The sequence below is a fragment of the Manis pentadactyla genome, chromosome 4 (genome assembly GCF_030020395.1).
Source record: "Manis pentadactyla isolate mManPen7 chromosome 4, mManPen7.hap1, whole genome shotgun sequence".
NCBI lineage: Eukaryota > Metazoa > Chordata > Mammalia > Pholidota > Manidae > Manis > Manis pentadactyla.
In genome coordinates, this window is record NC_080022.1 from 78,508,058 (window position 1) to 78,523,896 (window position 15,839).

Below are 15,839 nucleotides of genomic sequence, written 5' to 3' on the forward strand. Positions count from 1 at the left end.
TCCTTACCCAAGTGAAATACAGGCATGACCTAGATCCAAGTACTGAAATATGCCATTCACTTTACACTTTCACTCGCTGAAATGAGACCAGATGGGCAATTCCACACCAGCTCTTCCCTGGGTTAGGTGAATGAGGCCCTTATTTGGCTCTATAAATTCAACTCTGAAGCCCAGACCCTGGGACAGTCATTAGCAGCTCCAGGCTGGAGACCAGGGTTAGATGACATTGCAGTCATGACTCTGAGTCAGGTGGTATGACTATATAGTCATGAGGTCTCCATTTACCCCTCTGGAAAAAAGGGGGCACCTAGATTGTGTACATTCCTCAGGAGGATAGCCAACTACCTTCCTTGTACTATCTGTCATTGAAGGATAACGGCAGGGATTCCATGTAAAAGGAAAAATAAATCAAGTAAAAAGAGGCTCAAAGCACCTGGGGGAGGTGGTTGTTAATCACTGCTACAATGCCTTTTTTTTTAAGGTGTCAGCTACTGTGGCTAACTTCCAACCAGTGGTAGGGAACTGCCAACACTATATCAGAGGCTTCACATGGTATCTAGGAATACTGCTGTTATTTACAATTAAGTTTGATCAGGACTACCTCCTACATCTAGATCACAGAGAAAATCATATAACCTAAGAATCCTGGGCCAGATGACGGTGTGCAATTAAAATTTAATACCCCTGGCTACACCTACTTGCTCCCATTCAAAGTATAACTTCGTTCAATCTCAGGAACAAAATCTGGAATACGTGATATAAAGGGAGAAAGTAGGGGAAATTTAGCTTAAACTACTAATCCCTGTCACTAAAAAATACTTGCTATTATTATTATTCATACTTACTGAGGACTTACTATATGCCAGGCACTATTCTAGGTACTTTTCATGGGTTATGGCCACAACTTACTAGCTATATGACAAGTTAACCTCTTTGTCAGTCCTCATCTTAAAAATGAAGATAATAATAGTACCTACTTCATAGGCTTATATGAAGAGTAAATAAGGTAATATATGCAAAGTGCTTAGAAGAGTGCCTAGCACATGGTACAAACTCTAAGTGTTTGTCAGTTATACACATATGTGCATACAAATCCTCACAACAGGCTGCAAGAGTTGTCTGACAGATCTTGAGTGTGTCAGGACACAATTCATTTCTCATGACAGAACCATAGCTTTCTTATCCAAAATGCTAGAAAAGGACGTCAAAACCCTGTTTTCAAGGGTGACCAGTGTTGGCTCTAAACAGCTCTGAACATCACTCAGCAGTCTGTATCACCCAGAAACTACAAAATATCCAGAACAGGTTCAATGTGATAAAGATGGAAGGTCTGGAGATCACATGGACAGTGATCACTGTGGGCTTCTGCCAGAGGTGACAGATGCACAAGCCCCTGACTGGGTCCTCGTATCACAGCGGTATCAGTCACTGCTTATGCGGGACAGGCAGCAGCAGACGAGCAATGACTCCCTTGACCCAGGGGCATGAAGAGCCCAAGAGTGCAACAAAGACCCCAGGCCACCTGAGGATGCGGTGTTAGGACCTGGGGCAAAAGTAGATCTTGGGATACATGTTCTACCCTGGACAAAGGAACAAGAAGGGCTAAAGAGGCCCTATCCTCCCCTGCAAAAATCAGCTCTCCCTGGACATGGAGTCAGATGATGGAGGCTTGGGTGCCAGAACTGGGTTGCCTCAAATGAACCCAATGACTCTACCCAGGAAGGAGTCGGGCCATCCTGTGGTCCATTCCAGAGGTGGGGAATGTAGGCCCCCTGTGGGGAATGCTAACCAAGGGCCTCACCATCTGCATCTTATGAGAGCACCAAGACACAGCCACCAGCTGTCAAGTCAGCCTCACCAGAATCTCCCAGAAGGCAGATCCCCCACTGCCCCAATTACATGGGAAAATATCCTGCAACCTCTCTTATCAAAACACTCACTTTCTCTATCAAACAGCCCTCTGGAGGCTGCCCACCATGTTACTGAAGGGCACGGAGATGTCATATTTGATATGATTGCCCAACACTTGGGAAGGGCAGATTCATCAGGCTGCCAGATCAGCCGTAAACAGTAAAGCCTTACTGACCTTCTTGGGAGTCTACACGAAGAAACACCAGCCTTCCCCAGACCTCAGTGAAAGTGAGTTTATTTAACCTCAGTTTACTAATGAAAGTGAAGCCTCCACAGGGCTACGGCACATGCCTGCACAAGGACCGGATGCAGCAAGTCCAGCAGAGCCAGGAAAAGTCGAGGCTTAGGTGAACCCTCCGGGGCTGGATGTCTTGATCAGGAAGAGTACACCCCGAAAAACCTCGTAAGGCCAAGGGGCCACTCACCAACAACGTTCACCAGCCTTCACCCAGAGACTTAGGATAAATCCAAGGAAGTCTTTCTAAAACTCTTCCTGAACCAGGCCTGCCAACTGAAATGAACCTGGGCTCCTTCCTCCTCTAAGTGTCACAGAGACATTTAGGAAGAGCTCTCTCACCGCAAAAGGGCCCGAAACTTGTTCCTAGGAAATATGGCAGTTGACTAACCCTAGTTCATAAGAGGATCAAGCTTCTTATAATTAGAGTTCTTATGGACAAGCCACAAAACCAACAGATAAGCAGCCTCTGGAAAAAAAATGCCTGGTACACAACCACTTGGAATATCCCACAGGACACAGTGAGTCATTCCACAAGAGACATTTTAAAAAAAGAAAAGAGAAGAGGAACCAATCATGAAATGTTTAGTTATTTAATCTGCCTTTAAGAGAAAACTCATCTGGGGAAAGACCTCACTGGAAAATCTAAAATGGTATATCCAGACCCCTAGTATGTAGAGGTGACACTTCTGGTTGAGCAAAAAGCTGTCCTTGTGTCCATAACCCTGACCTGCCAGCCACATGCTTCTCCTCAGTCAGCCTCACGGAAGGAGTGGCCTTAATTGCATTTGGAAAAAGAAGATTCTCAGTTTCTCCAATTTTCAGGATCCAGAAATGGTACTTACTACACTGAACTGCAAATCCCAGTCTCTTACCTAGCTCTCCTACATAACGGGAGGTTGCACCGAGGGCAGGCAATCCACTCCCTCTCTCCCTGGCTCCTTCACGCCTAGCGCAGCTGTCAGCATCCAGCAGGCACTAAAAGCTGGGTGGGGGATTAATGAAGAAATAGATACACTGTCACACCGGGTATGACAATGTCAGGTTTTTCTAAACATGGCGAGAACTGCCAAACAAGGGACAGGAAGATATTAGAAAAGAGAAAAAACGTTTCCAGAACTTTAAGTGCAACACAGTAGACAATCCAGAAAATTTTTTAAAGTTCCCTCCTCCACAGGCAAACTTAAATGTGAGGTACTCATTGGGCATTTTTGGACACTGCAGCCTCAGTCACACATCACTTGGCCTGGGGAAAAGGAATGCCTGGCTGGCGCTGCAGCACAGGCTGTGTATCTATGTCCCTTCCTAGCGCAGAGCTAAGCACACCATCTGGGGCTATTTAACAACTGATTGGAAATTTTGCCTTCTGATTTCCAGTTAAATACTGGGCACAGGAAAACAAACAGCACTTGTTTTTCACGGAGTCTTGTCAGTCATCCAACCTGCAGTGCAAACCAGAGCACTGCCTGTGGTTTGGTGGCAGAAGCCCAAAATATTTGGATTTTTTCCCCTCCCTACCCCCCCACCCCCACAAGTTTAAGTAAAAGCAATAAGCCAGATTTTGGCAACCCCACTTCTTCATCCACACCTCCCCCCTTCTCAGAAATACAAAGCTAGTTTTTAAATATTAAGCACGCTTCTGGTATTAATTTACATTTTTCATCAGGATTAAATTTTGATTGGTGTTTAATCTAAAGCCAACAGCACAGAATTGGGTTTCTCTCTTTTTTTTTAACTGCCCTGCCTTGAAATTTACTTGGATTTGCTGAAGAGGCGCTGTTTAAATTGCCATTTTCTGTTTCCAAATAAATTGGCATAGAATATCTAGCAATCATATCATCAAAGAAGCAGAGAGCTTGAAAGCTGGAACTGTAGAGGTTTGCTAGTACCACGTCCTCACTTTAGACATGAGGGAACTGAGGCCTGAGCAGGTAAGTGATTTTGTCCAGTGATATAACCAGTCAGTGGCAGAGCCAAGACTGGTACTCAGGTCTCCTGACACCCAGGCCAGGGTGTTAAATAGAAACAAAAACCTGACTTTCCTCTGAGTGGATCTGCCAGATAAAATACAGGACGCCCACTTAAATTTGAATTTCAGATAAACAATGAATAATTTCTTAGTATAAGTATGCCCCAAATATTGCATGGGCAAATATTAACTCTGGAAACCCTAACCTAGAGACCACTAAATTCTTCCACTCCAACACCTCCATTCAAACACATACACATTTACATACATTCTTTTCTGATTTTAATGATAAATGGCTGGAAAAAAATACATCACAGCACAGTAATCCGAAGAGTGAGTGAGGCTGGATAAAGCTGCTGCTTTTTGTTTTTGAGATTTTCCTAATGTTAGCTCTTTTTTAATTTATGAGCATGCAAAGTAACTAAGCCTGATATTAAAAGGCTGGCCAAGGCCTCTGGATTAGATATTTTATATTAGAAGCCACGCATTAGGGTCTCTTTTTGAGAATTTCTGCTTGTCCCAGGGCTCCAAGCCTGTACACCTTGCAGGGGAGAACACTCAGGCTTGGAATACAAATAACACAAGATTTTTGTAAAAATCCGATGGGTACGTGGAACAAAGTAAAAAGATACATTTTAAATTTAGTTCATTGATTTTACAATGTAACTTTCACAAAGAGTGCTACAGGAACTTTTTTTCTAACTTCACTGAGATATAATTCATGTATCATAATATTCAGCCTTTTAAACTGTCAATGTGGTATTTTTAGTACATTCACAATTGTGGTATATTTACCACTAATTCCAGAATATTTCTATCACCCCCAAAATAAATTCCGTACCATTAACGGTCATTCTCCATTCTAACTTCCCACCAGCCTCGGCAACCACTGAGCTACTTCCTACCGCTATGGCTTTGCCTGTCTGAGTAGCTTCCATGGAACCACACAGCATGTGACTCTTTGTGCCATACTTCTTTCACTTGTATTGTTTACAAGGTTCATCCATGTTGTGGTTTATATCAGTACATCATCTCTTTTAGTGGCCAAATAATACTCCATTACATCAATATATCACATTTTAAGTACCCACTGATAGACATTTGGGTTGTTTCCACTTCTTGGTTATTAAGAATAGTGCTGCTACAAACATTTGTGGACACATTTTTCTGTAGACACCTGCTTTGCCCAATTGTTTTCCAAAGCACCATTTTGCATGTATAGGGGTTCCAGGTTCCTTACATCCTTAACAACATTTATTATTATCTGCCTTTCTTATTACAGCCACCCTAGCGGGTGTGAGGGGGCATTTATTTCATAGTGGTTTTAAATTTGCATTTTCCTACCAACTAATGATATTGAGCATCTTTGCATGTGCTTATTGGTCAAATTTGTTTCTCTTTTGAAGAAATTTCTATTCTAATTGTAGTATTTTTAAAGACAATAGTATTTTAAAAACAATGTTTTTTAAAACAATAGTATTGTGACTTGTCCTGGTCTTTTTTTTTTTCTTTAGCAAACTCAGGTTGAAAGTTCAGACATCTATTGCCCAGTTGAACTACCCTACTTCTTTTTCCATGTAAATAATTGCAAAACTAAAAATAAGCTTTTATGATCCTTCTAAGAGATTTTGTTTCAACATGACAGACTGAGAGGCTAGGATTATTTTTACTTCTAATTGCACTGAGGGACAACTTTAACACCTGTTGATATTCACTGGGCCATCCATACACCCTGCAAAAGAAAAACTGTGACAGCTCCATTGCCTGCAGATATGTGTGTGTGTGTGTGTGTGAGAGAGAGAGAGAGAGAGAGAGGTGTGTGTGTGTGTGTGAGAGAGAGAGAGAGAGAGGTGTGTGTGTGTGTGTGTGTGTGTGTATGTGTGAGAGAGAGAGAGAGAGAGAGAGAGACTCACACTTGAAGACCCACTACTTGACTGTAGGGCTAAAAGAATCAGTCTTCACCCCACTCCCATTTCCTAAGTAGCCAGAACAATCAGAACAATCAGGAAAAGGAACTGACTTGCAGAGGAAACACAATCCCACTTTCTCCCTGCCTGACATGCTCGCTCTTGCCTGCATTGTGCAATCATAAGAAAGACTGGAATGATTTGACAGAAATGCCAGATACTTTTGGTAGACGGTATTGAAGTATAATGTTTTTAGTCACCCTTGGCTGAGAGGTTTTGAGTAACACAGGCTCTGCTAACTAATTATGGAAGGTTTTCTTTTTTAATCTGGCCAGTTATAATAATGATGGGTCAATTTAAATTAAAAGGCCATCCTGACACATGATACCATTACTTGAACTTTTCTCACCACCTTACTTTAAAAAAAAAAATAGTAACAACTGCTAAAGTATTATAAATCTACCTAGAAAGTAAAGACAGCTTTAAGATGGTAATACAAATTCTTTAGCATCATATCAGGACATATGCCTCTTGGACTGAGAGTCGAGACCCACCCCTCTCCTCAGCAACTCCAAGCTCTCTGGGCAGCCTTGGAGAGGACAGTGATGGAAACAGCTAAACCCCTGTTTCTGAAGAGTCCATGGCCCTTTGAAGTGTCTGGATGAAACACTTTATGTAGAAAAATGCAGTTATGGGATCCCCAAACTTTAACCCTTCACTACAATAAATGGACACACAGAGCTACCACTGGTTTTCTATTGAGCGGCAGATCCTTCTGCTCCAACAGCCATCAGGTAAGTGAGAAGACCCTGATGACTCGAGGACCCTGACATTCATCTCAGGCCACAGAGCAAGGGAGGGGCTCACCTTCCCTTCTCCACGTCACACACCCTCGGTTAGGGGGAGCTGGCCAGCTTGTGAAGCAGCTTATCCCACTCACTACTGACCTGAGAACCTGAATGAACAACAGATGTTCCACCATCTCTTCCAGGCCATGAAGAAAGGTACAGATGGGAGAAAACCATTTTCCATAGAGAAAGCTGGCTGGACAAGAAAGGAAAGTGCAAATCTGTGATTTCTCCCAATGCTGCCTCCCCTGGTTTGGTAATTTTAGGTTTGTCACTTGATCTGCAATCTCCTTACATGGGATCTACTCAAAATAGGGTTGACGTTAAACTGTTTACTTACACTATCTCCTTTTTTCATCATTAGTTCATCTTACACTAATGCCCAGGAAGCAGTTCTTATAGTTACACAAAATTAAAGCAAATATATAATAACTAGGAGTAAGATATTTTCCCTTAAAACCCTCAGAGTAGTAGGTTGAAGACAGAATCCAGAAAGTGATCAGTACAGCTATGATATATGTGGTCCACACTTTTCATCTGGACTATAGCCCAAAGAATAGGAACTCTTTTCAACCTGCAACTAGCCAAGCTAGATGTTTTATGATTAGAAATCTAAATTCCACAACCTTCCCAAGGGTTCTTTACTATGACAGACAACAAATAGTGATGACAGCGGCAGGTAATGTCCATGAAGTTATCAGTGCCAAGCACTGGACTAAACAGTTCACACTGTGATCTCATTTAATCAAGATAACACCCCAACAATGTAGGGAATATTACTATTCCCATATTGCAACAGAGGAAGATCAGGCTTAGGGAAGTTCAATAACTTGCCACAAGTTATGGCTTGGATTCACCAGGGCAGGCAAAGCATTTGTTCATAATCCTTCCATAACCTGCCCGTGTGGTAGCCTCACATAGTTGGTGCCTCATGGACCCACTGAGACCCTGAAATGTGGCTAGTATGCCTGAGAAACTCTATTTCTGATTTTAGTTAATTTAAATTTAAATAGCCACCCATAGCTTGTGCCTACAGTGTTGGACAATACACCTCTGCATGGGCTAAATGTACATATGACATCATGACCATGGCTATTAGACTATCACAAATACCTGCAGTTACACAACGCTGACAATGACTATGAGCATAAGGGAGCCAGTTCAGCATAAGAGCTTACAGAGGAAGACCTGTCTGGGTTTGATAGGCCACTCACTTTGGTTTTGCCAGTATTTGCTCATGATTAGATTCAGACTGTGTGCATGCTTAGCTAGAATATGACATAAATGATGCAGTGGTGTTTCTCAGTTATTACATTTAAAGACACACAATGTCCACCCTGTGCCATCTGGTGAGGTTAATTTTGATCACTTTGGTAAGGTATTACTGGTTATCTCCACTATATATAGTTGCTGCTTTTTCTCTTGTTATTAATAAGTAATTTCAGACTATGTAAATATACAGTTCCTCAAACTCTCTACCTCTGTTAGATTTAGCATCTATTGATGACTCTTACCTAATAAACTTTTACTATGATGGTTGCAAAAATCAGGATTTTCTAACTTCATCAGTCCTTCTACATTATTAATTAGCATTTTATTATAAAGGAGCTTTCCCTTCTCCCCTTTTTACACATTTATGTACTTATTAACTGTATTGATTACAAATTACTTTCTTCAATGGGTACCTTTTGAGTTTTTTAAAGTGCTCTTGAAATACAAGAGACAAGAAACTATCGATCTGGACAGTCATTAATTAGGCAAAGTTTATTTATTATGCAAGAGAAAGACTATTAATTGAAGACTCTTTATTTTGAGTGCTTTTGGGCAAGAGAAGTTTAAAAGTCTAAGGCACTGAAGTTAAGGATGTTAGCATGTAGCTCTAGCAATCGACAATGTGAGTTATCACTGCAAAGGGCAGTGCTGCTCATCATCAGACATGATATCATACCCCAAAAATTCCGTCCAAACAACCCATCAATTTCTCCACAACTAGCAAACTTGAATGTTCTGGCAAACTCAAAAGGACATGATTTACAAATAGTAGGTAATATTTGGATCTTTCCACAAGAGCTGGGTTCCAGCTTTTTTATAAAATACAAATGTTTTCATCTTGGAGCTCACTGTGTCACTTTCTCAACAAACAGATCCTCATATCAGAAATTAGGCCTGCGTTATATACAAACAGATGGGGTTGTGCGTATTTATTTTGTGGTCAGAGACCACACACCTAGTGGCTATTTACAGTATCTGCATTGCTCCTGATGCCCCCAGAGTTGTCACGTAACTGGAGCCAAAGCCCAGGCCACAGAGTACGACTGCAGGTCCTGCTCTAATGTCACACTAGAACTGACTCTCCACCCGCAGGAGAGGATGTGTGAGTGGTTTTCTGCGAATGCTTATCTAGGCCATCCAAACATCACTAAGAGCATACTCTGAATTTAACACACTACAGACTCTGCTATTATTCCAATGAAATAAGCCTTTTAAAAAGCTTGCAAAGTTTTAGGGTCATTATATACCCTTGCACTAAGGATCACTTTGGGAGGGTTTCAAACACTTACCAGGAAAAGTCTGGAGACCCCAGTAGCAAGCCTCTCTGTCTTCAGAAGCCAGACCAGGGGCTGTGGGGAGTTGAGCAGGAACACGACAGGCTTGTGGTGAATGTGTACTGAAGAGATGGGATTAAGATGCAGGGTGACCTAGGAAGAAACAGAGGAGAGAAAGGTTAGCACTAGCTTTCCATTAAAATCACTTAGCACAGCATCTGTAATATTTTTTCACAGTTCACTGTTAAGAGAAACAAGCTATAGACCAGTTCAGATTCTACGGATAAAATACATTAGTTGAACTAGATGACACTGCCAATACTTGACCTTTTTCTACTACAAAAATGGCTATATCATGTGGTTCAACACACAGCGATCTCAACTAAAACATGATTCAGCTTCCAGTAATAGTGTAACACAAATAAAAGAACACACCTTTTTCAAAGTTGGTAAAGGCAGAAGAAATTACCTTCCCTCAAGACTGCTTTATCCTTCAAATCAAATGACTATGCTGGAAATTGGGGTACAGAATCCCCGGGGCTGTGTCATCCCTCTGGACTGCCAGAGAAATGGCTCTCTTCTCTTCCAGGTAGGCGCCAACCTCTACACAGTTAAGTGAGTTCTGCCAGAGAAAAATGCCAATGACAAAGGGCAAGGGGCTGCACGGGGAGCTGCTGGTGTTCATCATCCCAGCTCTTCACTGGAAGGGGTTCTCCAAGAAATGAAGCACAGAGAACACGCAGAATAAAAACTGGTTGCATATAGCCCTGGGCCAAAAATAAAAGAAAAGAAAAAACAGGAAGAAAACCATGAGCTTAGATAGGAAAACAGTGGCCAGTTTTGATAGCAGGTCAAGGACAACTGTAGGTTACCAGTCTTCATTTGCATCAAAAAGCACCTGTGAGGAGAGCTGGAAACAGTGAGTTCGACAGCCTCCTCCTGGAGTGCACAAGCCAAAGTCGGTCATAGAAAAGTGAAAGGACGGATAAAGAAGGACTGCACAGATGGTTTCATACAAGCATGTCTCCCACTGGCTGTCTCTGCAGAGGGTGACGCAAGGCCCAAGAGTCACATATTTAAACAAGTTGAACTCACCCAAGAGCATCATAATGGGATAAAGGAGGGAAAGGACAAAAAAAGGATTTTAGCTGGAATACACAGACTGAGTGATACACTGGGAATAACAGAACATCCCAGCAATAATCCTTATGAGGATTAAATGGTCTGGATCTCTGATCTGAGTCTACAGAATAACCAGGGAGAGAGGAGTCAAAGCACTTCTATCTTCCCAGTGGCTGCCGCCCTCTCTGATCTCAATGTGTTTTGCTGTAGGTACTGCCTTGGACATCAGTGTCCCTTTCACAGTACACTCTCAGGCCACTGCTAATAAGGCACTAAGCTTTACTTACCTTTCAATACCCATGCCTTAGCACACAGTAGGCACTCTGTAAATGCCAGCTGGATAGTTCATTTCCTAGTTTTTAAGCCACAAAGGTACTTTGTTCTATGAATAATTTGCACTATAGTATATAATGTCATCTCATTAACTGTTCAGTATGCATGTCTTAATCTCTGAAATACACTGTAAACAGTCAATAAGCAGAGATACGTCTTAAGTTTAATACTGTGCTTAACAGAGTAGACAATTTTTAATGACTGATTTACCAGAGAAGATTCATAAATTTATGTTACCTAAAAGGCAAAAAAGTGAATATGATAATAGATTCAAAGGGATTTAGCAGACTAATTTACAGAAATGTAAAGAAACATGAACAATACTCAAACATTAATGAACTGTTTCTGCAACACAGATGGGATCATTTTTTATATTTGGCATAAGCAGAGTACTTTTACTCTCAGTTCAGAGTTCATTCACTAATGAACAGTGATCAAGTACAGCTATAGCAAGATAGCATGTTGCTTTACAGACTCTACTCCACAGCATTTTGGAGATGCTGTCCATCTCTAGAAATAAATAAATTGATCTCCACTGTAAACTAGAGAAGCTAGAGACAGAGCAGGGGTGGAGTCAAACTGTAGCATTAACTAAATAAGAGAGATGCACACTACTCACTACAGAAAGCCCCAGGGTACTTGTTCACAATACCTGAAAATTGCTCAGAAATATTCTGTCATTAATAGTACATACCAGTAAAAAGTTCCCAGATTTATTTATTTCAAAACAGTTTATTGAGCACTATAATAGCCCAAAGAATAGCAATGTCTATCCATAGAGGGTACATCAACTCTTTTTCCGATGATCCTCCTTACAGCCCTCAGACGTACAATTCTTGGAACTGTGTAGATAAAATGGTAATAAATATATATCTCAAATGAGCAAGAATTTTTTTAAACACTTAGGAAATGAAAGGAAAAATATGTACAAGACAGATACTGGCATGCAGGTCCAAAATTTTCCAGATGGTTGAAAGTGTCAAGGCCTGGCTCATACAATCAAGGAAAGATTTCTAGGAGCTACAGCTCAGCTTTCCTGGAAATGACTCCATCTTCAGTATGTGGCAGGGTCTGGCCAACATGAATCTCCAACTCTGGCACATGGGGCCCAGGCAAAGTCCCAAAAACCATTTGGCCAAGAAGAATTCACACTGTGATTGGGAAATTAAAAGAAAAATCCCCCATCCTTTTTTTAAAAGATCATTTGGCAGGAACAGAGAGTCCCCCAAGCACCTGCTTACCTAACCCCTCAGCAACCCTTCCTCCTCTATCCTTTGTCCACTTGAATAAATGTTGCTGAAGGGAAGATAAAGGACAACCAAAACAAGCAACAGAAGAAGGGAGGTATAAAAGCTCCAAGAAATGTGGAGAGAACATACCCAGAACATCTCTTAAAGAATTCCTGGCTAAGGTGCCTATTTCTCTCAGGCTGGAAAAAGACAGGAAGAAAGAGAAAGACAAAGAAAGAAAGGAAAAAGAAGAAAAAAGAAGAAAATCCTCTTTAGACTCAATTATAGTTTGGGATACACTATAACTACAAAGATAACATACCACTAAAATTTTTTCTGGGCAGATTAGAACTAAAATTATTCCTCTGCAGCAGAGAAATAGCCCATGGAGAAATGTTACAAATGGTATCCAATAATTTCTACCTTGGAAATCCAAACAGTACTTTAAGGAGTTGACTCTCAATCCTATGTCCAATTTATGTAAAAATTAGGGGCATCACTTAGTCTGTGGTCTTCGTAAGTAATAATGAACTTAACCTAGGGTCCACGTGACCATGGAGGCTAACGTGGCTAAAGGGGATGCATCCCAAATGAGGGAACAATGACTAGTCTCTGAATTAATGACTTCTTTGTTAATCTTTGGGAGTCAGAGAGCATTTGAGAACTTAATGCAAAACATGAACCCTCTCCCCAAACACAGAATAATCCCATGTTTTGCAGATAATGTCAGAGAAATACATCCACTGCAGGGCCCATGAATTCCAGATTTAGTACACACTAACCCAGGTTAAGGAACCCACTGCAGAAGAGCAGGGAAATTCTAATGGCAGAAACAGACACAAAATAACTCCATCATTATTAAACTAAAGACTACATCTCTGGTCTTAAGATGTCATCCTCTCAGGTTAAGAACTTAATATATGACAACTCAGAAATAACTTCCACAAGCAGTCTCTGGGGCTTCCGTCACCTTTTAAAACCACACCTTGACAACAGAGTGGTCTGTAAAGCTTAGTCCCAGAGCCCCTGCTCTAATCATGTTAGTCTTGAACAGTGCTGAATTTCAGTCTTCCTAACGGCGTGAGAAAACCCAAGTAAATCTGATTTCTCACAACCTGTATGCAGACACTGTCCCTTATATATTGTTGATCCCCCCCAAATGATGGAAAACTAATTGGTCTGATCTGTTCTACAACATCTCATTATACTGGGTCTTCTGAGGTATCTGTGCACTTCAACAAACTACTAAATATAATTAATGCATTTCTCCTATTTTTTAAAGAAATTCAAAGTAAATCTTTTCTGAGTGCTTTTCTGGGGGATCTGAACCCAACCCTGATGAAAGTCAAGGCCAACTCTAAGGAGCCCAAAGCCTCTGGGTGGAAAGACAACCTTCTTAGCTCCCCAGCAGGAAGAATGCCCTTGCCTACATCATCACCAGAAAGACAAGGACAGTTTTCTCTGGACCGTGTTAGGGTGGAGATCTCTCAGTTCTCCAAAGATTATCTTTGATAAGCAAAAACCATATAGTCTCAAACCCTGTAAATCACTTTATGAAAATGAATTATGTATCTTTTTACAGAAAATGAAAAAAACAAACAAACCCTTGTCTCTTTATGGAAAGATGCCAAACAAAAATTGTTTTAAATTTCCCAGGATTCAGAGTAGAGATGCAAGATATTTCAACCATGGTGATATCAAAAATTCTGATTAGTTAGACCCCCACCCCCACCTCACTCTTGGGGTTTGTTAGAACAAACAAAAGCAAAGCAAGCAAAACAATTGATACCAGAGCCTAACAGTTGCCCAATTTTGCTAACGTGTCAGTGAGGCTCCATTTCAACATTTCTTGTAACAGCCCCTATGGACCCATGAAACGATGAAGTCATCTGAAACACTACCAGCGAGACTCCTGTTCTCTCAAACCAGACCAAATAATGCTCTGAAATGGATGCTCTGATAGTCAGTTCACACGAAGATAAGAAAAGAACTCCAGCAGTGTGTCTATAACCAAGACCCAGAAAAATCACACCATGGTCTGTATATACCATCATCTATCCCCTCTTCAGGGTAAGGAGACATCCACTTAGCAACGGTGTTGGTAGTAACTGAAAACAGCCTGAATCTGGGTCTCATAGAGCACCTGTAATTTATACTAACAGACAGTGAGACGCAAATCTATTTCGGAATACTAGGGTATCCTGCTCAACTCAAATTTCACTTACATTTGGGCAACAGGAGTTCTAAGAACTCAAATCTCCCCCCCACCCGATGCATCTGAAATGTGCAAACAATTGCTGGGAGTGGGGACAGAGTTCAGCTTGTTGCTGATGCAGTGTCTTAAAGTGTGTTCTGGCCCAAGGAACCCCTACAGCTGATATTTTACTTGAAGGCTTCTTTACCACTTGGGAATTGGTATAAAAAGATTCTCTTAAAATATTCTTGGAGGGGTGGATTTGGAGCTTTTAACATTTCCCTCATTATTTTATTTTTACATTTCTCTGATTTTCTAAAGGAACATCATCAGTTGGTGCTGAACTCAAGGAATTTCAACCCCCTAAGTGTCTCTATCCCTCGACTCAGGGAGTCAAATGACTATTCTCCCTGGTCTCAGCAACTCTGGGGTCAGAGATGTCACACTGCTATGGCAAATGATGTCAAGTTCCTTCCCAATGGTTTTGCCTTGAAACCACTTAACATGATTAGAGGGACACAGCCGGTCAATTGCAAAACTAATTCCTCTTCCCCCCAACAGGGACAGGATTCAAGATTCCCTGGGAGCTTCTGAAAATAATCTATTATGACCACAAAACAGGGAGAAAAAAAAAAAGAAAAGGAAGCCTGAAATTTGATGCTGAAATGAGTCTGCCCTCCCTGCTCTATATTTTGAATCCCCTGGAAAAATACTTGGAACTAAATTTGGGTTGGGGGTTGAGGGACAAGAACTCATATAAACAGAAGAATATTTCTGAAACTACAGGTCATGACCCTCTAAAGGGGTCCTGGGAGAGTTGCAAGGGGATTCCAGGGACCCTGGCCCTTCCTTCCCAGAGTAGCCCACAGCTCCGTCACTTTAGGGAAGAGAAGCAGGAGAGAGGGGAGACCCTGGGTGTGCGTATGCTCTGGGGTGATAAAGCTGCTGGACTCCTCAGCAGGCTGCTGCTGATGGAGAGTCTGAGAACATCAAGCACTTTTCCATTGTCCTTTAGTATTAAGCATCTGCCATTTACTATTGTACTGTTACTGACACGCAACAGCACCCTCTCACCAGCCCCGGAATGGACATGTGCGCTCAGCTCAAAATGCAATCTCCAGTGAGATCTTTTCCTGTCCCACAGGCAAACCCGGAGCTTGGCCCTACTCCCACAGAACACACTCACGCTTCTATCTTCAAATGGCACTATAGTGATCTGTTTAGATATTTGTCATTTACTCCTCTGCCCCTTACATTGTGCAATCCTTAGGGCATTCTTCAAAGGGAGAAACTGAGTCACACTTATTTCTGCATCCTTGGACCTAGCAAAGGGCTGGTCATCTAGTAAGCAGTCAACAAGTGCTCTGAAAGAATGAATGAAAGGGAGATTCAATCTAAGTTATTTCAATAAATGTGATTCGAGTAAAGGTTACCGAGTCATATTGTCATATTTTGTGGCTAAAGAGCGGTGTGGGGCAGGGGGGTGCATCTAGTAAAAGAACATCAATTTCATTATCAAGTTCAACTTGAACTTTAGAACTTCTA

At 41.5% G+C, this 15,839-nt stretch overlaps 1 protein-coding gene across 2 annotated transcripts in view; it reads right to left on the reverse strand.

The window, feature by feature from the left end:
- Nucleotides 1–15,839, reverse strand: part of TGFBR3 (transforming growth factor beta receptor 3) — a 186,785-nt gene that overhangs the window by 60,634 nt on the left and 110,312 nt on the right. For both annotated transcript variants that reach the window (XM_057500413.1, XM_057500412.1), the window contains one exon: nucleotides 9,432–9,569. In XM_057500413.1, the coding sequence (XP_057356396.1) occupies nucleotides 9,432–9,569 (138 nt within the window). The remainder of the gene's footprint in view (nucleotides 1–9,431; nucleotides 9,570–15,839) is intronic.